Below are 23,794 nucleotides of genomic sequence, written 5' to 3' on the forward strand. Positions count from 1 at the left end.
TTTTTAATCATTTTTCAGTGTCTTCTTAATTTTATTTATGTAAAAATTTGCTAAATGTTTCAAACAAATGCTGCAGCTTTTTGATAACACTTATTAAACTAAAAAGAAAAGAATATTCAATTTAGAAACTTAAGAAGAAAGAAGCGTGTATTTCCCCTGAAAGATTCTTCCTGCTTTCTCTTTTGTGCCTCAAATGATTAACCCTTTGCAAAAAAAAAAATTCGCTTTGATATTTGCAACAGTTTTGTAGGAAATATTCTTTTACGCTGTGCTTAACCCTATGTACAGGATGATTCACGAACGACTTGACATAATATTTAAGTATTTCTAACTGTTTAGAGCAGATACGTTTCAAGCAAGCTTGATATTACAAATGCAGAAGTTATAAGTAAAAATAAATCTTTTTAAAAGTATTATGTTTTATAAAGAACTGGAATCACTTTGCAGTTGTTAAATAGTACCATGTGTGCTATCTTTGTTATTTCTCTAATTGTTAGACTAAGACTTCTAAGACTTCACTGCCTATTTAAAAATAATAATGATAATTTAGAACTATATTGATTTTATATACAAGCAGTTATGAAATTACAAAAATTCAAGAAAATCGTGGGTAACAATTCAAGAAACAAAATACATCATACTGTAACATCAAACAAATAAAATAACACATGCTACCATACTATTTAATAAGGGATATAAAATAGATTCTTGTTTTTATGAAAGATGATATTACTCAAAATTCTTCATCGAGTTTCAATATACATTTTTGTTCGAAACTTTTTTTTGTTAAACTCTTAGAAACAGTAGAAATATGGTAACGATCGATTTCTGAACCATCCTGAACATATACATATATATACATATCTATAAACACGTATACATACATGATCCTCTCCATTGTTATTGAGTCAGTTCATCATCTGTCTGTCTCTCTTTCTCTCTCTTTCCACACGCTGAAACGAATAGCGACGTGTTGTTTGTTTAAAGCAAAAGAAAAAAGAAAAAAAAAAAAAAAAAATACAGAAGTTACCGTCCACGTCCACCAGTTGAACGTCGCCGTTGTAAAGTATCTCCGTGCGTTTACTGAGAAACCCATCTGGTCCTGTTTTTTGTTTCGCCCGCCAGGTCTGAAAACCATTGTCGGCGCTGTGATAGAATCCGTGAAGAACCTGCGCGATGTGATAATCCTGACGATGTTCTCTCTTTCCGTCTTTGCGCTGATGGGCCTCCAGATTTACATGGGGGTGCTCACGCAAAAGTGTATAAAGAACTTTCCCGAGGACGGCTCCTGGGGCAATTTCACCGATGAAAACTGGGAGCGATTCGTTAGTAACGAAAGTACGTAATCGAATTTCATGTGAACATCTATTTCGTTTCGTACTCTGGCTCAAAAGTTTCGAGGATTCTTCGTTTCGTTGCTAACGTTGTGATGCTTGGTGTGCGTTTTATGAGAAATGTATTAATTGGACCGTTTATTTTGGAAGTGGTGCAAGTCCATTTTCTTCTGTTTCCAGAGAATTGAATGTTAGCAGATCTGACAATTAAAAAATATAGGCTAATTATGTGAAGTCTAAGAAGGTTTGTTAATTTAATCAATATGTAATTTGATTATATAAATTTCTTTTAATAGACTTACACCAGTTTCATAATTAGTCAATTGTAAATATCATTTAATTTCAATTTTGAAATAAAAATATCACTTAAAATATATTTATAAATAATAGCAAGAAATAAAATAGGATTAGCATTCCTTACTACGAACTTTAATTATATTTATATAATGTTAAACTTAACACAAGATATTGGTATTATTAATTATTTATGCTCTTCATGTGGCAGTGTTTTGAAAAATTCATGATGCACAGAAGGTACATAACGCAATAGAAATTGGACTTACACCACTTTCATAATCAATGATTACGCAATTTCTTTTACCGGCCAATTTTAAATTGAACAAAGAATTGGCATTTTTTAAGATATTAAATACTAACTAGTTATAAACAAAAAGTTTACACTAAATTAAGCATAAATTACGTCATATCTCATTCTTTTTAAAAGAAAGACTTATACCACTTGCAAAATAAACGGTCCAATATTGTACAATTGTTTCGAGTTTCGCGTCGCTTCTTAAATAATTACAACGCATTTACAAAACTTATATATTATACGTGTACAATACACTGCAGATGCAACTGTTATTTTTACTTATCGTTGCAATTGTTTAAAACGGAAGATCGTAACTTTTGAGTCTCAGTACAGGTACCATCTTAATGTTAAAGAACTTCAAACTGTATTAATATTAAATAATATCATTCGCTTAGCTAATTGGTACGTGGACGAGGCTAAAAACATGCCCTTGTGTGGAAATTCATCTGGAGCAGGGTAATTGATACTTATTTCCAATTTTTTACACATGTATACACTACTCTCTTTAATATAACTCTCTTAATCAACATTTTAAACATTTAAGAATAACGACATTCCTAAACGTTAATAAAAACATTTTCATATCGTTTAAGACGAATAAATTAAACTGTGTCCAAAGCACAAAACGTATGAAAACCTTCTAAATGACTTTGTTTTCTTCCTCGAAGCGAGAGACGAAACATTATCAGATGGAATAGTTCAATTAAAGAGGGTAGTGTTATTCGATGTTTGACTGTTTATTGATGAAATGGATACGATTCGTCGAATACAGGCAGTGCCTTCCTGGCTACACGTGTTTACAAGGATACGGGGATAATCCAAATTACGGTTACACGAGTTTCGACACCTTCGGCTGGGCCTTACTCTCCGCTTTCCGTTTGATGACGCAAGACTACTGGGAGAATCTGTATCAGCTGGTGCTCAGATCCGCCGGTCCATGGCACATGTTGTTCTTCATAGTGATCATCTTTCTCGGCTCCTTTTATCTGGTGAACTTGATCCTCGCCATTGTCGCGATGTCGTACGATGAATTGCAGAAAAAGGCTGAAGAGGAGGAAGCTGCTGAAGAGGAAGCCATAAGGGTGCGTATTCAGAACTAAAGAATCTCGTTAATTGTTGTTGATATTATATTAGTAGACAGCATTCTTTTTTTTTGTACTATCAATGTTATTAATTATTAACGATACAAAAGTGTTTTATGTTAGCGTTCTGCAACGTGTAATCGAGAATATGCCTATACAGCTATTTTATTATTATTAATGGAAGAACGTGGCACGTGTACGTGGAGTGAAAATATTTTTCATTCAATTTTTGTTGATATTGAAGGTATCGACGATGCGTTAATCTATTCTGTCAGTATTGAATGATATTAACAATATATGCGAATTGTATTGTGCGTCTGAATGCGCTATGAGAAATTAAGGTAATTATACAGGACAAAGCTCGTTTCACCGATTTCCATTACCTTTAAATATTGTTGCAGAGTAATGATTCTCAACCTGTGAGCCGTGTTTCATTTTTAATGGGCCGTCAAATAATAATTGATCGCTGTTTGCGTTATTTTGTTTACAGTTTGTAGAACAATGTTTGATAAGTACAAGTCGAACTGTTTTAGTGATTTTTGAACAGGTAGTCTTCAAATTGTTAGTCTCATATTTTTCTATAGTTAAGTAATAAGGAATTGCATTGAAGTATTTATTGCAAACTCGTTTTAGTTGCTCTCAGTAGAAATATATAATATATAATATGGGTATAATTATCCAAATTAATGACAATTTAAATTAACGTAACTCAAATATAGTTTTCAAGGTCCAGTCTTTTAACAGTTACTTGAAAAACTTGATAAATCTCGAGCAGTGTTATTATTGCAGTAAATAAGCGATACACGTGTTACGTATATCCATGTTTTAAATTAGAATTTTTAGAAATTTCTATTTCCTTTGACGCCTTTACTACAAAAGATTTTAATTCTCTTCGTTTTTTCTCTATTGTGAAAAAAGGATTTATAATCTAATTTTAAATTGGGAGGCTAGATGGTACATGTTATGTTATATAAAAAAAGCCACGTTTATATTATATAAAAATAATATTTACTTATACTTTCATATTAAAACTTAGAGAAATCCTTCCTTTTTTAATTATATATTCTATCGAAAACTGGGATTAACGCCACTGCAATACTTTTAATTTCTTAGTTATTTCTTGATTTTGGAATAGAATTAATTATAATTGCATTTTAGTGATTGTTTTTATCTATTTATTTTAATCTTTGTACTAGAAAAAGCAGAATAACTGTTTAAAGCGATACTCTGCTGATCGATTTCAATGATTTTCGGATATGTTGTAGAAAAAAGCATTTTACACAACTTTTTCCTATACATATAATCGTCAATCTCTCTTAGTTTTCGAGATATTTGCGAAAAAGTTCGCTGCTTCCGCAGTGAATGAGACCTATAATTGTGCAGCCGCGACAGCGCGTGCGTCTGCGGATCTTTCGAATGAAACCTTCGTGCACAGCTGTATATACGCAGCTCTAACGAATATATGTCACTACATATTTCCTAGATTATATTAGATAATAACATTGAATTCACTGTAGTCGTAGCAAGCATTTTTTGCAATTATTTATAAACTTTTTGTATACAGATAAATATTCTAAATAATTTGCCAAGCAAACTTTCTCTCATCCATATCTTACTTTCTTCACATCTTTCAAATACAGATTTGGAGATTAATTGATTCACTGCCAGGCAAATTTAAAGCGTCTTGTCTTGGATGCAAAACTTTATTCTACGGGAAATATGGAGTTTCACAAAATCTAATAATACTAAGTTACATATATAGTACTGAAATCGAATTTACAGACCATTTTGTCTAATAATTTCTAACTCAAAGGGTTGTAAACTTATTCGTGACCAATTGCAATCAATCTAAACTTATAGAACAAACTATGAGATTAGTTTGTTACAAGATATCTCGTAGTCGACACTGAATGAGTTAATATTAACAAACATATAAAAATATCGCTATACATATTAAAATTCCCATGAAACATACATTCTGTAAGCGTGCCTAACTCTTTATTATTCTAAAACCATCTGAGATTTCCACCATCTGAAACTTATTCTGTGACCAATTGCAATCAATCTAAACTTATAGAAGAAGCTATGAGATTAGTTTGTTACAAGATATCTCGTAGTCGACACTGAATGAGTTAATATTAACAAATATATAAAAATATCGCTATACATATTAAAATTCCCATGAAACGTACATTCTGTAAGCGTGCCTAACTCTTTATTATTCTAAAACCATCTGAGATTTCCACCATCTGAAACTTATTCTGTGACCAATTGCAATCAATCTAAACTTATAGAAGAAGCTATGAGATTAGTTTGTTACAAGATATCTCGTAGTCGACACTGAATGAGTTAATATTAACAAATATATAAAAATATCGCTATACATATTAAAATTCCCATGAAACGTACATTCTGTAAGCGTGCGTAATTCACTAGTATACTAAAATCATGTGAAATTTCAACAGGAAGCCGAAGAAGCAGCTCTGGCGAAGGAGAACAAGCTGGCGGCGCAGGCGGCTGCTCGGGAGGCGGCTGCACGGGATGCAGTCGCAGCCGATCAGATCGTCAAATCACCGTCAGACTTCTCGTGTCAAAGCTACGAGCTATTCGTCGGCCAGGAGAAGGGGAACGACGACAACAACAAGGAGAGGATAAGCATACGATCGATCGAGTCCGTCAGCGAGCAGAGGGTGAAACAGATCAACAATCACACGACCACCACGAAAGTTCGAAAAGTCAGCGCCGTAAGTGTCCGACCTGGCCGCTGCGTCTGTCTTTCCACTCTCTGTCTCTCCAACCTCTCTGTCTCTTGTGCCATCGATTTGTCCTCCCTCGACGTAACGTAACTCTCTCTCTCTCTCTCTCTCTCTCTCTCTCTCTCTCTCTCTCTTTCTCTCTTTCTCTCTCTCTCTCTCTCTCGCCTCCTGTCATCGAACTTGTCCCCACACCCCCTTGACCTCGCTTCTACGAGAGCGATTCACGCGAGGCTGTTCGATACCGACTCGACTCGTCGGTGAAACATGAAACGACACTTCTCGATCCTTCTACTCGGTGCAGAGCTACCCTGGTTGTTATATACATTGTACAGGGCTGTCCACGGGGGGTCGCAGCGTTCTCTGCTGCTTTTACCAGTGTTGGGGATTGCGTTACTCTCTGGCAGGGCTGCGAACGTTGCTGTTCACGTCCGTTATGTTCCAGGGAGGTGTGGCGAGCAAAATTGAATATAGTCAAATAGGGGAGAAACGGAGAGTACAGTCTCGTGAGAAAAGAGAACAACGCTGGAACGTACATAGTCTGTCCAAGGAGTCGGGAAAGTAAAGATGCAGAGGTGCACGTGAACGACGCATGGACAGGATAGGGCTAGTTCGTAGGTAGCAGACCGCGGTTCTATCGTCAGTTAATAGCTGCAGCTGCGACAATCGAGCACGTGAATGTTTCCTTTAGATCTGCTTCCTCGTCTCGTTGGACAGACTTTAAATGTTCAGCTGCAAAAGCACTTATAACAGCAGAGGTTCGAGGAGAACGAAAATTGGCGATTATACGTCCGTTTTCGATTACAATTTTAGTTTCAATCTTATTCTCTATACGATAGACAATATTGGAAACGATTTTTACCTTCTACGACATCGTCTTGAATAACTTTGCGCTTTGAATGATCGATAATGTTGAGGGTACTTGCTCCTTACTGGCCACCTTCGTAATCATTGTGAGTATTGGAGTAAAAATGGAAGGACATTCGCGTGGACAGTTCTGTTCAATCCATTTTACACGCACACTACGCTTTGCTAGCAGTTTCGAGGCTAGGGATCGCGTAGACTCGTCTTGTTGAGCGTTCGTCAACCGACAGGCGGTGAATCTAGTAGGACAGATGGCAGTTTAGGGGAAAATGGTGGTGGAATGGCTTTGAGAAGGAAGGTTGATGAATTCTGATCAGGAGATGCTCTGCTTACATAATGTAGGCTTGAGTTAGCGTTGGAAGCGACGAGTCGAGCCCCCTTCATTTAAAGAAACTCTATCGCTCTGTAGCATGTTTGTCGTATATACTGTAACTGATTGTTGGATAATGGTAATTTTTGGTACATCGTTAGGACGCTTACCGAATTCCTCGCTTTCGTTGCGTTGACAATGTCTTCACCAATTCTATCTTGGTTTTCGAATGGTGTATAATGATTTTCGCAGCGTACATCATTCTTTCATTTCCCGTCATCGATGAAACGAGTAAAAACGATGTAGGATCGATGTCGTCCTTGACACGTGAGAACGCCACGGTGCATGGTAATGCATGTGTTCGGTAGAGAAAGGAGATACGAATTTACGGTTTTCGCAGGAAAAACGGTATTGATCTTTATTTACGAATCGTGCAGTGAAATTCAGGTCAAGTCGACGAATGGATAATTAAGATTTATGTTTTACTCTATAATTAATGAGATATTAAATCTCTGATGTATCAGAATTCCAAATATGGTTCATATATTGAATAATGTAGCTCGTACAAAATGTTAGAGATTTTTAAATGTAAGTACACGATGAAGAATACATATATATATATTTTTTATCTAACGAATATATATTTAACTTTGTAGTATGTTTCGAACTTTAGACACGAATACTTTGAATACTTCTTGACAAACAATTCTTTGTGTAGTCTCAACGCAATCGTTATACAGTGTACCACGAAACAATATACATATAACAAGTATAGCAGATTGCTCATTAATTCAAAACCATCGTTTTCAAAATTGTATAACATTAAAATGCAATCGAACATTGTTTTTTCGATATGAAATATATCCACTTTAGTCATTTCGCATATCATTCTCTGCTTGTCTAAGACCTTGTTCCAAAGTATTTCAAATAATAGTCAGGTTTAATGTATGTAACTAATTTTGCCAATAAACTGTAATAATGACATTCAGAAATCTCCAACAATTCAAACGAGAGCTTACAACAATCTATATCCAAAGAAGAAAATATAGTCGATCCAACGAGACGAGACAGTGGACATTCAAATATGTTTGTTACATCCTTGATTCCTTCTTGCTTGGTTGCTCGGATGGAATATCACGAATGACTTTTTGCTGCTAATTTTAAAATGCTCGAATAGCAAAGGAAGAAGAGAGCCTTCAATAAATTAAATCATATATTTAATTTGTTTAAATGACCCTGGTTGGTCTTATATAATTCGACATCGACTGTTATTTACAAAAATGTACACTTCTACACTAATTCTGCTCTTGATCTCGAGTTAATGGTGGTCGCTGCACTCTCGCGAGGGTAAGACCACGGGAAAAGACCGTCAGGGTAATCAACTCAGGGTTACTCAACCTAACAATCCCTTTAATTAGGTATTTTGAGTTTATGGGATATCACAAAGAAGTCGTTAGCGTCAATAACTATGGAAGCAAGGTGCTAAGGTACACTAAGCTCTGTAGCAACTTTTAACACCTTAATCTCGATGATTCGAATTAAGAAGTTATTTAGAAAAAGTGAGAAATACAATTGAGACTCTTCAAAAATAACAAATTATAAGCGACCATAGTATAAACTTGGTTTAAACAAGTTGGTTTAAGCAAATTGTTGCTCGTCTGGCTATTCCACAGCTATTTTTAATATCTGTAACTTATAAACCCATAGTCGCGTGGTACAAACTCTCGTCTCGTTGCATCGACTATGAAAAACTAGCCACGGAAGCCATGAAAAAGACAGAAGTCGCGGATCTTCGTGTCTCCCTTGTTTCCGTTTCAAACAACATACTACGATTAGATTCGACCGAGCATCATTGACAGTTGTATTACTCTATCTCTGCGTGTGTAACATCTTGCTCTCTATCTCTATCTATCTATCTCTATCACTTTTCTGTCTATGTAACGCTTTTGCAAGTATTTATATATCAACATACAAACATACATCTATATATATATATATTTATATATATATATACATATATATATCCGTATCGAGTGCCTCCTTGGTGTACACATTAGACAACGTTACGAGCCGTTTGGTAGGAGATATCTTTTCTTGTTTTTTTCTTAAGGTCTCTCGCGCCGCTAATGGCCAGTTTACTTATGCCTACCAGGAAAGCCTGCGGAAGGTATGTGTGTCACGACGTGTCTGTCACCGCCGACCGTACGTACTGAACAATTGTACAGGATCCACGGATCCGACACCTCATGTCGATATACATCATCGATCGTCCAAGATTTCACGCGTTCTGGGAACGGTGACACGATTACTTATCTCGAACCGTAAATTCGACTGACATCAGAGAGATCATTTCTGTGACTCGAGAGTGCTTGGAGATTCGATGGGGTTGGGAGTACAATTTTCCCACGTGGAAGTATATTTTGTTCACCATCGCGTTCTGACAGATTCTTTTTTTGCCAAGAAACTGGTCAGATTCTCTTTTTCAAAGGAAATTTCCAAAGAATATAGAAGAGCATACTGAATATGTAAAAATTGAATTGTACAATAATTGTACAATAATTGTACAATAATGTAAATTGTACAGAAACTGGTCAGATTCTCTTTTTCAAAGGAAACTTCCAAAGAATATAAAAGAGCATACTGAATATGTAAAAATTGAATTGTACAATAGTTAGTGTTTTGCTTTCCTGTTTTGTAAACGAGATTGTTGTAATTCGGTTGAGAATGTCTTTTACTTGTTCTTATTTATTCGACTGTTTTTTTGTTTAAGTTTAGAATCGATATACTTTTACACGAACTGAATCTCCAGATACGTTACATGTATAGTTTGCTCGCGTGCATACCCCATTACGAGCGTTCAGTAGGTATACCGGTTCATCATCTGTTCTCATCAGCATACAGTTGTCAAGTTCACGTAGTTGTCGAGAAATCATGAAAAGAAAACGAGCGAATCATCAGTCAGGGATCGTGCGTAAAAGGAAATGTTCTGTGCCACGAGTATCTAACTTCGATCCTAATCTGAATGATCGCGATAGGAAACCAGAGAGCTTAGGCTAATTCCCTGTCATTTCTGTGCGATTGAACTTCTGACGAGAGAAGAATCTCGAGAATAAATGGCAACCAGTTAATACCAGAGAAAAAAAACCTAGGTAATACTTGCACTCGACTAGTTACATAAATGGAAACAAAGACAGATTCGCGAGATAAGCACAGCCACGTGTTGCCCTGCTACCCAAACAAAGTTCATACCTCGCGAGCTCATTTCTGAATCTGAAAATAACTTAGAATCCCGTGAGAAACAGTTATCTAAACTTATCGAGACTTCACAAGATTACCAAAGTTTACATTAACGCTGTCCACGAAGGGAATACCATACAGAGCATTCGAAGCGAGGTAAACATTTTGGTACTTTGCTTATAGTATAAAAAATGGGTCGGGGATAGACTGCTTTAAGACTACAATTAGGATTCCTAAGTTTCAGAACTTAACACGTTCGCTAAATTAATATCAACCATACTCCTCTGAATTACTTTCAGTAACTCGCGAAACACATAATTCTCAACTTTCCATACCAACAAAATTAATACAAACACCCAAAGAACGTGTTAAGCCCTGAATGGTAAGAAAATATTAAGCCTCTTGTACAGCACCATCCGTAACGACGAAAGTAATGAGATTCTCTTTGCATAAGAACGTCCCCAAAACGTGCAACGTATTCCAAGAGAGGGTTTCGAGAACGGTGAGAGAGAAAAGCGGTGGCCCGCTTTGTTGTAATTTCAGGCGAGCCTTAGCCTGCCTGGCTCACCGTTCAATCTGCGCCGGAACAGTCGCGGTAGCCATCAGTTCACGATCAGAAATGGACGAGGCCGTTTCGTGGGCCCGCCTGGCGGCGACCGGAAGCCGCTGGTACTGTCCACGTTCCTCGACGCCCAGGAGCATCTGCCGTACGCGGACGACTCGAACGCGGTCACGCCGATGTCAGAGGAGAACGGCACGATCGTTGTGCCTGTTTACTACGCCAGTCTTGGCTCCAGACACTCGTCTTACACGTCGCACGCGTCACGGTTGTCGTACACCTCGCACGGGGACCTGATCGGCGGCATCGCGAACGCTGGCAAGCCGATGACCAAAGAAAGCAAGCTGAGAAACAGATCCGTCAGGCCGCCCTCCGTCAACGGGCACTTCGCGGACTCTAATCAGAAGTACCATTACGTGAGTAGATGTTGTTCGCTGGGTGGTGGTTTCAGGTGGCGATTTTGGAGTAAGAACGTGGTTGGTACCTGGTGGATCTATTTTGAAATTTTTATCACAGGATAATTTAACTTTCTTTTTTAATCTTGTCGTCGATGGTACCTAATGGGCTTATTTTGAAATTTTTATCATAGGATAACTTAACTTTCTTTTTTAATCTTTTCGTCGCTGGTACCTAATAGACCTATCTTGAAATTTTTTTCATAGGATAACTTAACTTTATTTTTTAATCTTCTCGTCGCTGGTACCTAATAGACCTATCTTGAAATTTTCTTCATAGGATAACTTAACTTTCTTTTTTAATCTTTTCGTACCTGGTACCTAATAGACCTATTTTGAAATTTTTTATCACAGAATAACTTTCTTTTTTAATCTTCTCGTCGCTGGTACCTAATAGACCTATCTTGAAATTTTTTTCATAGGATAACTTAACTTTATTTTTTAATCTTCTCGTCGCTGGTACCTAATAGACCTATCTTGAAATTTTTTATCATAGAATAACTTTCTTTTTTAATCTTCTCGTCGCTGGTACTTAATAGACCTATTTTGAAATTTTTTATCATAGAATAACTTTCTTTTTTAATCTTCTCGTCGCTGGTACCTAATAGACCTATCTTGAAATTTTTTATCATAGAATAACTTTCTTTTTTAATCTTCTCGTCGCTGGTACCTAATAGACCTATCTTGAAATTTTTTTCATAGGATAACTTAACTTTCTTTTTTAATCTTTTCGTACCTGGTACCTAATAGACCTATTTTGAAATTTTTTATCATAGAATAACTTTCTTTTTTAATCTTCTCGTCGCTGGTACCTAATAGACCTATCTTGAAATTTTTTTCATAGGATAACTTAACTTTATTTTTTAATCTTTTCGTACCTGGTACCTAATAGACCTATTTTGAAATTTTTTATCACAGAATAACTTTCTTTTTTAATCTTCTCATTGCTGGTACCTAATAGACCTATCTTGAAATTTTTATCATAGGATAACTTTCTTTTTTAATCTTCTAAGAGAGTAAGAACATCAAATTTGCAAATCGTATAATACTTTTAATATTTGTTGAATGTAATAAGTTTGAACACCTTTTGCGTTAATCGAGGACGAGCTAAATTCAGTTTTCTAATTGTCATTTATAATTAAATTCCTTTTAAAAATTTTATTTGAGGTATGTACATTGTTCTTTGAAACAGTATACATATGATTGATATAAAATGTTATATAATAAATTTTTGAAGCTGTTGATTTTCCAAAATTACCTTTCATACAAAACAACGAACCTTTTTTGCTTGAGGATACTTTTGTTGCGGTGATAAGACGTCTTGTTTCACTAATCTAACGTCAACTTTTAATAGTATTAGCAGATTAGAAATATTCGATGCATAGTTTTAGAACGATACTGAGCAAAGGATAATCGTTTCGCTTTGACTTCAGGATACTGAACTGGAAGGTTCCATGGGCAAGGCAAAGCAACAAGACAATCCGTTTATAGAGCCTTCTCAACAACACGCCGTGGTGGACATGAAAGGTAAATTAATCAGAAAGGAGGCAATTTTTCCATGAAATTTTCAACTTCACTAATAATTAAATTAAACAAAATTCAATGAGTAAATTTAAACAGCTACTATAAGTGAAAGTAGCTGTTGAGATTCTTTAAAAAGATCAACACTTTACATGCAAATTCGATAATAAAATGTATCAACGATGCATGTAATAATTATAATAAAATTATAATAAATTATAATAAAATAAATTTGATTATTAAGAAAGTACGCATTGTTCTTTTACAGACGTGATGGTACTGAACGATATCATTGAACAGGCTGGACGGCAAAGCAGAACTCCGGAACAAGGAGGTAATGTCGAGTGTTCAGCTCCTCTGCTCACGTTACTATTTTCTCTTACAGTCTCTCTATCACCCTTTATCACAGATGTGTATCTATCTTGTGTGATGAGCATCCCGTTCATTTTGGTGTACACCGTTGTTGAGACTCTTGTACAGTTTTACCTATTTGATATTCAGTGCTGAAGATTTTTGTCTGAGCGCCTTGTACATAGTAGAACGATTCCTGTGTACGTACATACATATGTATATCTATCTTCGTCTATTTCTCTATTCTTTTTTCTGTTGTTTCATTTCGATTAACAACGATTGCCTCCAAATTGACGTCGAAGGGCCCAGTAATTGTTTCTACTTTACTCGTTATTTGTTATCGTCGATACCAGTGTCTACCACAGTGCATGGTACAACTTCTGTTGTTGGTCCCAATCAGTTCCATTCTCTCTTATTGTTAAAAACGAGAAAAAGAAACGCAAGAAAATTAATCGAACGATTGTAAGCCCTCGAAATCTTCGGATGGATAACAAGCAGAATAAACTAAACGGGGGAAAAAAATGAGAACCAAAATACGAGACACACGATTAAAATGAGAATAACTAAAGTTTTTTTTTTGATAGTCCTTTTGGGGAAACAGAGTTTGTTTCCTGATGCGAACGAGACACAGATTAATTATCCTCGCTGCAGCTGCACGGTCCTGGTCGCTTCGTGCTTCCGGATCTCGCTTCCTCCTCGTCTGATCATCGACGTACACTGCAGCGAATCTAGTTCCACGGTATTATTATAAGGATGCCGATTTTTAAACGATTCTCTTCAAAACGCATTACTTTGTGATGAAAAAAAAAAAACAGAACTGTTTTCTTGAAAAACTTGGATTCTTTTCTTTAAGAAACAGTCAAGTAATATTAAATAACTTTAGGTATTAACTCATATAATTAATCGTTTATCTATTATTAGGGAATACAGCTTCAAAAGTATTTTAATGATAAATAAAAGGACCTTTGAAAGAATATATAAGAACCTTTGAAGAAATAGAAAGTATGTTAGCTGTCGTTTGCTGGTAAATTAATTTGAAATCGACTTTTCCAAGGAAAATCGGCATTCCCATAATATATATTTATTAGTCTTCTCGCGATAGCACTCGCTTCGAGGGCACCCCATCGCGTTTGCCTGTGTTGCACAACAAACAAAAGTAGAATATCGAGAAGCTTTTATTCGAGCGGTGATTTACTGTCATTCGCCGCCCACCATCGACACTCGACACTTTAGAAAGTGCTATTTCCAGCTTCCAAACCGATGTCACTAGCGTCAACACCAAACAATATTATTGCACAGCGATCTTAATCCGTTGGAACGAACGATATTATATTGTATAACGAAGAAACTGATGAATTATCTCGTCACATTTCTAAATATTTCTTCTTTTTATACACAAAATTATTATGTCTCTCCTATCAATTATTATTATTATTATTATATACAATTAGTGCAGTGTTAAAATCTCTTGAAACCATTTTCAGTCTGAATGGGTTGAACTAGATTCTTAAGTAATTTAAAAAACGAATTCAATAATTAGAAAAGGCTTTGTACCCAAAGAAAAGGTCAAACTACTGTGGAAAACGATATTTGAGAGAATTAAAAAAGAACTTTAAAGGAAGATTGGACTTTTATATTCGTTTTATTGACAAATTTCTCTTAGAAGTGTTCTCTGGGTTTCATTTATTTCGTTTCTTTCCTGGGACGACCGTGAAATAGTCGTTACCCCTTCTTTTCACGAGAAGATCATATTGCACCCTTTATCTTACCTGCTGCTTCGAGTTTTCGTTGTAGAGTTTCTGCACGGCTTCTGGGCGTGTCTTTTGCTACCTGCATTGCACTATCACGTGAAATACTTTGGATGCATTATCGCCATTTCTTTTCTCTCCTTTTTCCTTCTTTTACACAGATCCCAAGTATAGTTCCTGGTAAATTATTCTCGTTTCTCCTCGCTTTACTCTCATTTGCTGTATTCTCTTTTCATTTATGCTACTACGTGTACATAGTTCATACACTACCTTGCCTGCTCGCCTTCTTGTTTAATAATCTGTGATCCGACGAGTAAAGATAAATTTGCGAAAGAAGGCAGAGACGAATGTATAGAAAGTCTAGTGCAAGCTTGTGAAAGAACGAGAAAAACCTCTTTCCCCAAAAAGAGTGGTGCCAGACAAAATTACTAACACGCGTTACAGTTTCGACATATTACTTTTCGACAGACGACGATGAAGAGGGCCCAAAGTTCAAGGACAAACTGTTGGCCGCGGTGCTGCGTTGCATCGATATCTTCTGCGTCTGGGATTGTTGCTGGTTGTGGCTTGAGTTTCAAAAATACGTGTCTCTATTGGTGTTCGATCCATTCGTAGAGTTGTTCATCACCCTTTGTATCGTCGTCAACACGCTGTTCATGGCGCTCGACCATCACGACATGGACAAGGACATGGAGAGGGTGCTCAAGACCGGAAATTACGTGAGTGATATGATATGTAACTTTTGATAAGCATTATTAATCAATTTTCTATGTTTACGGACGTTTAATCGTAAAAAATGATGAGATTGTAGAGCAGATAGAGAATAATTTGAAAGAGATTGGGCCAAGCGAGAGGATGGATCAGAATCTTATTAATTTCTAATATATTAATAAAGAACTTTTTGGTACACACTATGCACAGAATTCTGTCTATACAGACATTACCAATGCGACTGTTTTGTCTTAATATCTATGGAGTGTTCCTTCTAAATTAAATTACAAGCAACACTGATTGAGCTATAAATATTTCTAATATATTTGCCCGTTAGGTCATAATTATGGAACAAATTGCAAGCGACGTTCCACAACTCTGAACTTACTACTTCTGTTTTAATAAATAATAAAATATAGTCGATTTTACGTACGAATACTAAACTATAAAATACTAAATAGTTATAAATATATAAATACTATAAATATATAATACTATGAATACTAAATACTAAACGGTTGTGTAGAAAATTTTTTATTAACGTGTCTAGGGTAAAATAATAAAAATTCGAAGCTAAAATATTTTATTTAGGATCCATCCACTCTCACTTTTCACCCTTAATTCGATTTCGATGACTTTGAAATACATTGTAAAGCTCAACATTTTTAAACGAATTTCTCCTGTACTTTTATCTGGTGCTCTATCGATTTCTGAGATATTCATTAAAAAAAAAATTGCTGTCACTGTTATAAAATCTGTTTGTAAGCGTGCGTTTTCGAGGCAACGTTTGTCAGTATCATTTTCTTCAGTATCTTTCCTTACAATGTCATTTAAGCGAACTTAAATCTAATTCTGAATGATAGACAAGCTACAAAGTAATCAGCAATATTAACGGATAGACGTAGCGATCCTTTTTGGCGAATATCTCGAAAACTAAAAGAAACTCATAGTCATATGTATAGGAGAAAGTTGTTTAAAATGTTCATTTGTACGATATATTAAAAAATCATTGAACTCGGAGGGAAAGTAACTGTTCTACAGTGTCAACCAAGAAATGCACTCTGAAAACTTTGTATTGTAGAATTGAAGAAGAAAACAAGGTTGATTCTTTGAAACAGTAAAGAAATTTGTTTTGCTAGACATTTGCGAAATTTTATTGAAAAATGAACGTTCTTTCTTAGAGAAAATATTAAATATTGGATCTTATTTTCTAAAATTCTTTACTTATATATTATATATAGTTTTCCTTAATTGTCTTATCTTTACTAATTGAAATACATTTACTTACACCGTAGTTCTTCACGGCAACATTTGGCATTGAAGCAACGCTGAAACTGATAGCAATGAGCCCCAAATATTACTTTCAAGAAGGCTGGAATATTTTCGACTTCATCATCGTCGCCTTGTCGCTTTTGGAATTAGGATTAGAGGGTGTTCAAGGTCTTTCTGTATTGCGATCGTTCAGATTGGTAAGTTGCCATTTAATGTGCCATTTTATAAGCAGTGAAAAAATATGCCTTTTAATGGCTTTTTCCAATTTTAATTATTTGACTTCATTTTTTTTAACGCCTTAATGTGATTTCAATATTACGCATTATAAGCAGTGAAAAAATATGCCTTTTCATGGCTTTTTCCAATTTTAAATATTTGACTTTATTTTTTTTTTAAGGCTTTAGTTTACTACTGTAAGAAAAAATCAATTAGGAGAAATTAAAAGGGTACAAATGTTCTGAAAACCTGTCGAGTAGCTTGATTACACGTAAAAACATACTTACAAAAAGTAATCACAGTTTCTTTTCAAATAGCAGGAATTGTATTACTTTTTCAAACTTCTCAACTGAGTTCTACTTTTGGTAACAAGAACAAAACATCTAAAAGAAAAAAGAAAACAGATGTCAAATCCAAAAACTTCTAAAAAAAACTTAAATCGCATGTTTATAACTATACTATTTACCAGCTGCATATTATCTCTAAAAAATATATATATATTTTCTAATCGATAAAACAAATATACAAAGTAGTAAAAGACCCATTACATAATCTCATTTATTTAATATTCATATTTACCATCCAGATAAATTAAATTATCTTCTCATAAGCTTATCTTCCATTACTTCTTACATTAATAATCTTCATTGACAACTTAAATAACCAAATCAACAATCCTCACCATTAAATTATATAATATCGATTACGTTTCTGTTTCCAGTTAAGAGTGTTCAAATTGGCGAAGTCGTGGCCCACGTTGAATCTGCTGATTTCCATCATGGGTAGAACAGTGGGCGCATTGGGTAACTTAACGTTCGTGTTGTGCATCATTATCTTCATCTTCGCCGTGATGGGCATGCAGTTATTTGGTAAAAATTATACGGACAACGTCGATCGATTTCCTGACGGGGATCTACCAAGATGGAACTTCACTGACTTCATGCATTCGTTCATGATCGTTTTTCGTGTACTCTGTGGAGAATGGATCGAGTCTATGTGGGATTGTATGCTGGTGGGTGACGTTTCTTGCATACCGTTCTTTTTGGCCACCGTCGTCATCGGTAATCTAGTCGTAAGTACATCAATCGTTAACTAAAGACTAACCACTAATCCTTAACTAAAGACTAACAGTAAATTATCCTTCTAAATGATTTAACAGACGAATGTCCTAGTTTTGCATCGTTAAAAGGTTTATGAACGAAATCTGATGAACAATTGCAAATTTTTTTCATCAAAGACAGTAATCTTACGTCTTCAAACAGATCCAAGAGTCATTGACAAGAGAAGATTTTAATTTCTTGCTTAAACTCGTGTATTGTAGAATGCACGAGTTTTTAGTTATAATAAAGAGTTACAGTAAAAGATAATTTGATATAAGAAGAAAATTGAAACTTGGAGGAATCGAATTTTGTTTCTTCACGTTCAGATCGTGTGCAATTTTCTTTTTTCTCAATGTTTCAACAGATCCAAGACTCCATTGACAAGAGAAGATTTTAATTTCTTGCTTAAACTCGTGTATTATAGAATTCACAAGTTTTTAGTTGTGTAGTGAAGAGTTAGAGTGAAAGATAATTTGATATAAGAAGAAAATTGAAACCTCGAGGAACCGAATTCTGTTTCTTCACGTTCAGAACGTGTGCAATTTGCGTTTTTCTTAATGTTTCAACAGATCCAAGGGTCCATTGACAAGAGAAGATTTTAATTTCTTGCTTAAACTCGTGTATTATAGAATTCACAAGTTTTTAGTTGTGTAGTGAAGAGTTAGAGTGAAAGATAATTTGATATAAGAAGAAAATTGAAACCTCGAGGAACCGAATTTTGTTTCTTCACGTTCAGATCGTGTGCATTTGCTTTTTTCTCAATATTTCAAGAGTCCATTGACACGAGTAGATTTTAATTTCTTGCTTAAACTCGTGTATTCTATTCTGCACATATTTATAGTGAAGAGTTACAGTGAAAGATAATTTGATATAGAAAGAAAAATGAAACCTCGAGGAATCGAATTTTGTTTCTTCACGTTCAGAACGTGTGCAATTTGCGTTTTTCTTAATGTTTCAACAGATCCAAGACTCCATTGACAAGAGAAGATTTTAATTTCTTGCTTAAACTCGTGTATTATAGAATTCACAAGTTTTTAGTTGTATAGTGAAGAGTTAGAGTGAAAGATAATTTGATATAAGAAGAAAATTGAAAACTCGAGGAATCGAATTCTGTTTCTTCACGTTCAGATCGTGTGCATTTGCTTTTTTCTCAATATTTCAAGAGTCCATTGACACGAGTAGATTTTAATTTCTTGCTTAAACTCTTGTATTCTATTCTGCACATATTTATAGTGAAGAGTTCCAGTGAAAGATAATTTGATATAAGAAGAAAATTGAAACCTCGAGGAATCGAATTTTGTTTCTTCACAGTTTAGATTGTGTACAATTTGCTTTTTTCTCAATGTGAAACATTGCTTGTCCACGCTCGAGGATAGATAAAGAACGATTGGTAATGGAAACTGAAATTATTTCTGCCACCACGACAAACAGGTGCTGAATCTCTTCTTGGCCTTGTTGCTGAGCAACTTCGGCTCGTCGAATCTATCGGCGCCGACCGCGGACAACGATACGAACAAGATCGCGGAGGCGATCGATCGAATAGCACGTTTCGTTAAGTGGATCAAGCGAAACGTCCTTTATCTCGCTAAAATGATGCGAGCCAAGCTCACCAATCAGATATCCGATCAGGCGCCAGGTGAGGGACCGTCCAACAGTTGGAAAGAAGGTTTATATCCAATCAGATCGCTTGCTGTGTGCGCTGTGTAGTTCGTGGCACTGTTTTTCAGTTCTGCTTTTCACTTTTTATCAGAGACAGGCGACGAGATTTGTTTCCTTTGCCGTTCTCGCTGCTGCAGTCGAAGGCGAAATGAAAGAAATTTATTTTTACAATCGTCAAATCTCTTACTTTCCCATTTTTTTCTTTTTTTTTTTTAATAAAATCAAGTTACAATTAAGGAGAGGAGCGAAACAGCGCGAAACACTTGGCAAACACGTTTCTTTTGAGTACTCTAATGGAAAGGAGCGTGATTTACTTTGTTTTTTTTTTCTCATTCGTTCACGCAAGCAATGAAAACAAGCGTCGACTGGTACATTTTGTTTGATTTGAACGCAGAATTTTTAATCGGTTCGCTATTTTTCAACATCTCTTTTCTTTTCTATGGTCGACAGATTAGAAACGAGAGGGAGAGAGGAGGAACAGAGTGGATAGAAGAGGGATAGATTAATTTTTGCTTCGCTGATTAGCCTGGCAGTTATACGTTGCTTTGCCTATTATTTTCACGTTGAACAAAAAGTGAACGTTTCATCTGCCGTTAAAACGAAGACCGCTTCGATAATTATCGAATACGATCGAGCGTAGAATTGTCGAGCATCGCGCGATACATCTGGATTGATCAGATTCTTTACAAATATTTACACTGGATGAAATCTGGATTAAACGTAAATAAGCACGTCAAATATTCTGAATCTGAGTAACGATTCAATAATAGTAAAACAAATGTAACACGCATATACTAGGTGTCTTCAAATAATTCGTATAAACGTATACTAATCGGTAAAAAGGAGATACAGTCACGTATAAATGTATAAAAAAATAGAAGAATCCTTTTGTCATCGAGTGCAAATCGTTTTGGACAAACGTCTGAAAATATTAACAATTATTTCGAAAAGTACCAAGAAACATTAACAGAAGATGCAAATGTTGCATTCTTCGATCATGAAAATTGAATCAGGACACCCTGTATATATAATAATAACAGAATAGTAACGAAAGTTACGTGTTGAAATTATACGAAAAGGTTTTGTGCAAATCAATCGCTGTTAAATTCCGCGCGTTATATTTTCAAGCAAGAATTATCATGTTTTCTTCTTTTTTACAACTTCTGCTTGTTATCAATATTTTGCAATCAAAAAGAAATGATACCTTCTTCGATTCTGACCCTACTATTAAATACTTAATCGAACTACAATATAATCCATCATGTATCGCGTACAAACACATTAGTCACACTTGCCACACATCGTTGATCGTAGTTATCTTAGAGTAAACATCAGAACAGGACTTAATAGACGAGAGTATTGCATGAGAACAGTGAGAAAAGCAATTCTATAAGAAAAAATATATATATATATTTATATTTGTATACACAAATGAAATAATACTTTGAAATATTTTTTTTTTTTAAATATCTTCGAACCAATAAATGGAGGATCGACGATTCGGTAGGGTTTCGAGGAACCACGTCGGTTATATTGTTTTACATAGATATATTTCTCTCAGCTGATCGTTCTGTTAAGGGCGGGTTAGAGATGTTGTGTGACTGTGCAGATGGAATTGATCGCGACGGGGACCTAGATCTTGCAGATGGCGAGCTGGACGCGTACAGGGACAAAAAGAGCGCGAAGGAACTGACGCAGCTCGAGGTTGCCATCGGGGACGGCATGGAATTCACAATTCACGGTAAGCGTATCAGGTGGAACGAGTCCCTTTTCATCTCTGTCGTCGAGGTTCTTACCATTTTTATTGTACAGGGTGTTCAGTGACTGCTGGTGCAAAGGAAGAGGAAGTGACTCTAGATGAAACAATAAGTCGCAACTGTAGAATAACAATTTTTCATCTGTGGCTTTGTTTTTAACTAAATTAACTTCGAATTCACGTCTTATTAGAAAGGATCTCGTTGTAAATCATTGTCTCGATGGTACACGTAAATTACAAGCATGTAATTAAATAGAATGTTTGAAACAAAATTCATTCTTACAAAAGTTGCTGAAAACGTTGGCCATCCTACAGAAAACTGCTCGTCTAACTAATTTTCTATGAATGCTTTCTAAGGTATTTGGTTGTTTTAATGTACGAAAGGCTACAATAACCTTTTCTTTTAATTGCTGGCAACTTGTAATTTCTTTAAAATACACAATTGATGTAATATGACTCCTTAACTAAAAGTCAAGCTGATTTAAACTCAGAAGAGTGTAGTGGTCAAGCTATTGGTCCACCACGACCAATCCAACGTTGGTAATATTGGTTTAAAAAGTCTCTCACAGCTAGAAAAACATTTCCATAATATAGAAAGTGTTTATCAACGTAACTTCAATCGAAACAATGATCTACAGTGAGATCCACTTTATCGAAACGTGATCAAGTGCACCCATACCTGGCAAAAATTCAAAGTCGATTTTCTCCAAAACAAAGCCTTAAATGAAAAATTGTTATTCTACATTTTCGACTCATTTTTTCACGTAGAATCACCTCCTTTTCGGTTGTATCACCAGTCACCATACATCTTGTACAATCGTCCTTTGATTTACACGGTTACAATTCCTTTTATAGACCCATTTTACAGAAGCAATTTCTCTGTACATATTTCTGCAATTACATAATATTACACTACGTATTAATATTTAAGAGAAGTTAAGGTTTATCTGTCTTTTTTCTTTGTGCTTTTCTCGTTGGGGCAAATAAGTTAAAATTCTGTACATTGCAGAAGATGTCCTATCTTTAGAGTTTATATTAGTGAAAATTAGAAACTAGTAAATTTCAATCGAGGATAAATAATCAATTTAAAAGTTGATCGCTTTAGAATGTAATATTGAACGATTCAAATTTGAATTCTTCTTCCAAACGTTTCTTCTCATCGTTTTCATTATATCTTTATAACAACGTGCGTAAAGTAAATATATTAATAATAGTAAAAGTCAAGTTCCTTCCTTGCGCGTTTTTTTTTTTTTTTTTTTTACTCTGATGTACACTTCCGTGTAAAGATAGAAATTATTCAGAATTAGTATCCTGCGTAAACGAAGTCGACTATAAAGTTCGTCGCGCCATGGACAACAAAATGAGTGGAGGTTTCTTTTTTCCAAAGGAGACTTAAAGAACAAGCTGAAGAAGGGAAAATTGTGCATGAACAACAGCAAAGTTATAGCGAACTCGATAAACCATCGTGACTACAGGCTGGACAACGATTATATTAATCAGAACGAGGACGATACGATTAGGTGAATGTTTTTCCATGATCGAATTGAAGGGTTCGACGCAAAAACTGGCAAGCTTAATTTTTTCGCATTATTGCCCAATCAAACCTTATAAATAAAATATTACGAACAGTTTGCAAAGGTAAGTGGTGTAAATTTGTTCAGAAAAAAAACTGCTACGTTTAATATACTTTTTAAAATGAAATAAGATAAAGATGGCGCCTGATAGTTATGACGATTCGAGCAGAGGGTAATAGAGCGTTAATCGATCGAAATTCTAACCAAGAAACAAAGCTGACCGGTTTCTGTGTACGAGTCCTTCGATTATTATCGTTGAAAGGTTATTTCCTTCGTGTAACATTCGGTCGATATTTTTTATTTCTGGATATTATTATTGTAGTAATAAATCGTATGGTAGCCATAAGAATAGGGCGTTCAAGGACGAAAGTCATAAGGGAAGTATGGACTCACTGGACGGGGAGGAAAAGAAGGATGCGAGCAAGGAAGACCTCGAACAAGAAGAAGGTATCTGACTCTTTTTACGAATACTTAGCGATAACATCTCTCAGAACAACTGTTGCAATTTTGTACAATAAAACGAGATATCATATGCGATTAAATATCATAAATTAGCGATACAAGTATCATAAATTTGCCATACAAATATCATAAGTTTGCGATACAAATAGATCTTATTTTACAAAATCTTTCTCTGCAAGAATTATCATCGAATATCACGAATTCCATAGCATCGCGTCATCTGTTGGATCATCTCAGA

The 23,794-nt window shown here is 35.3% G+C and overlaps 1 protein-coding gene and 1 long non-coding RNA gene across 33 annotated transcripts in view; one reads left to right on the forward strand and one right to left on the reverse strand.

Annotated features, from left to right (window-relative positions):
* The window catches only part of Para (sodium voltage-gated channel paralytic), a 79,205-nt gene that overhangs the window by 38,041 nt on the left and 17,370 nt on the right, over positions 1-23,794 (forward strand). For 5 of the 32 annotated variants that reach the window (XM_076907309.1, XM_076907330.1, XM_076907312.1 and 2 more), the window contains 14 exons: positions 1,126-1,338; positions 2,322-2,382; positions 2,699-3,008; positions 5,474-5,752; positions 10,716-11,147; positions 12,620-12,713; positions 12,976-13,041; positions 15,251-15,525; positions 16,813-16,986; positions 17,727-18,077; positions 19,537-19,771; positions 21,374-21,505; positions 22,908-23,040; positions 23,417-23,541. In XM_076907309.1, the coding sequence (XP_076763424.1) occupies positions 1,126-1,338; positions 2,322-2,382; positions 2,699-3,008; positions 5,474-5,752; positions 10,716-11,147; positions 12,620-12,713; positions 12,976-13,041; positions 15,251-15,525; positions 16,813-16,986; positions 17,727-18,077; positions 19,537-19,771; positions 21,374-21,505; positions 22,908-23,040; positions 23,417-23,541 (2,880 nt within the window). Of the gene's footprint in view, positions 1-1,125; positions 1,339-2,321; positions 2,383-2,698; positions 3,009-5,473; positions 5,753-9,045; positions 9,103-10,715; positions 11,148-12,619; positions 12,714-12,975; positions 13,042-15,250; positions 15,526-16,812; positions 16,987-17,726; positions 18,078-19,536; positions 19,772-21,373; positions 21,506-22,907; positions 23,041-23,416; positions 23,542-23,794 lie in introns of all 32 variants that reach the window. The other 27 variants (XM_076907314.1, XM_076907316.1, XM_076907327.1 and 24 more) reach the window with 13 other exon arrangements.
* The window catches only part of LOC143430881 (uncharacterized), a 54,269-nt gene that overhangs the window by 26,746 nt on the left and 3,729 nt on the right, over positions 1-23,794 (reverse strand). The gene's annotated exons all lie outside the window — the stretch shown is intronic.

This window comes from Xylocopa sonorina, chromosome 15 (assembly GCF_050948175.1).
Source record: "Xylocopa sonorina isolate GNS202 chromosome 15, iyXylSono1_principal, whole genome shotgun sequence".
In the NCBI taxonomy this organism is placed as follows: domain Eukaryota; kingdom Metazoa; phylum Arthropoda; class Insecta; order Hymenoptera; family Apidae; genus Xylocopa; species Xylocopa sonorina.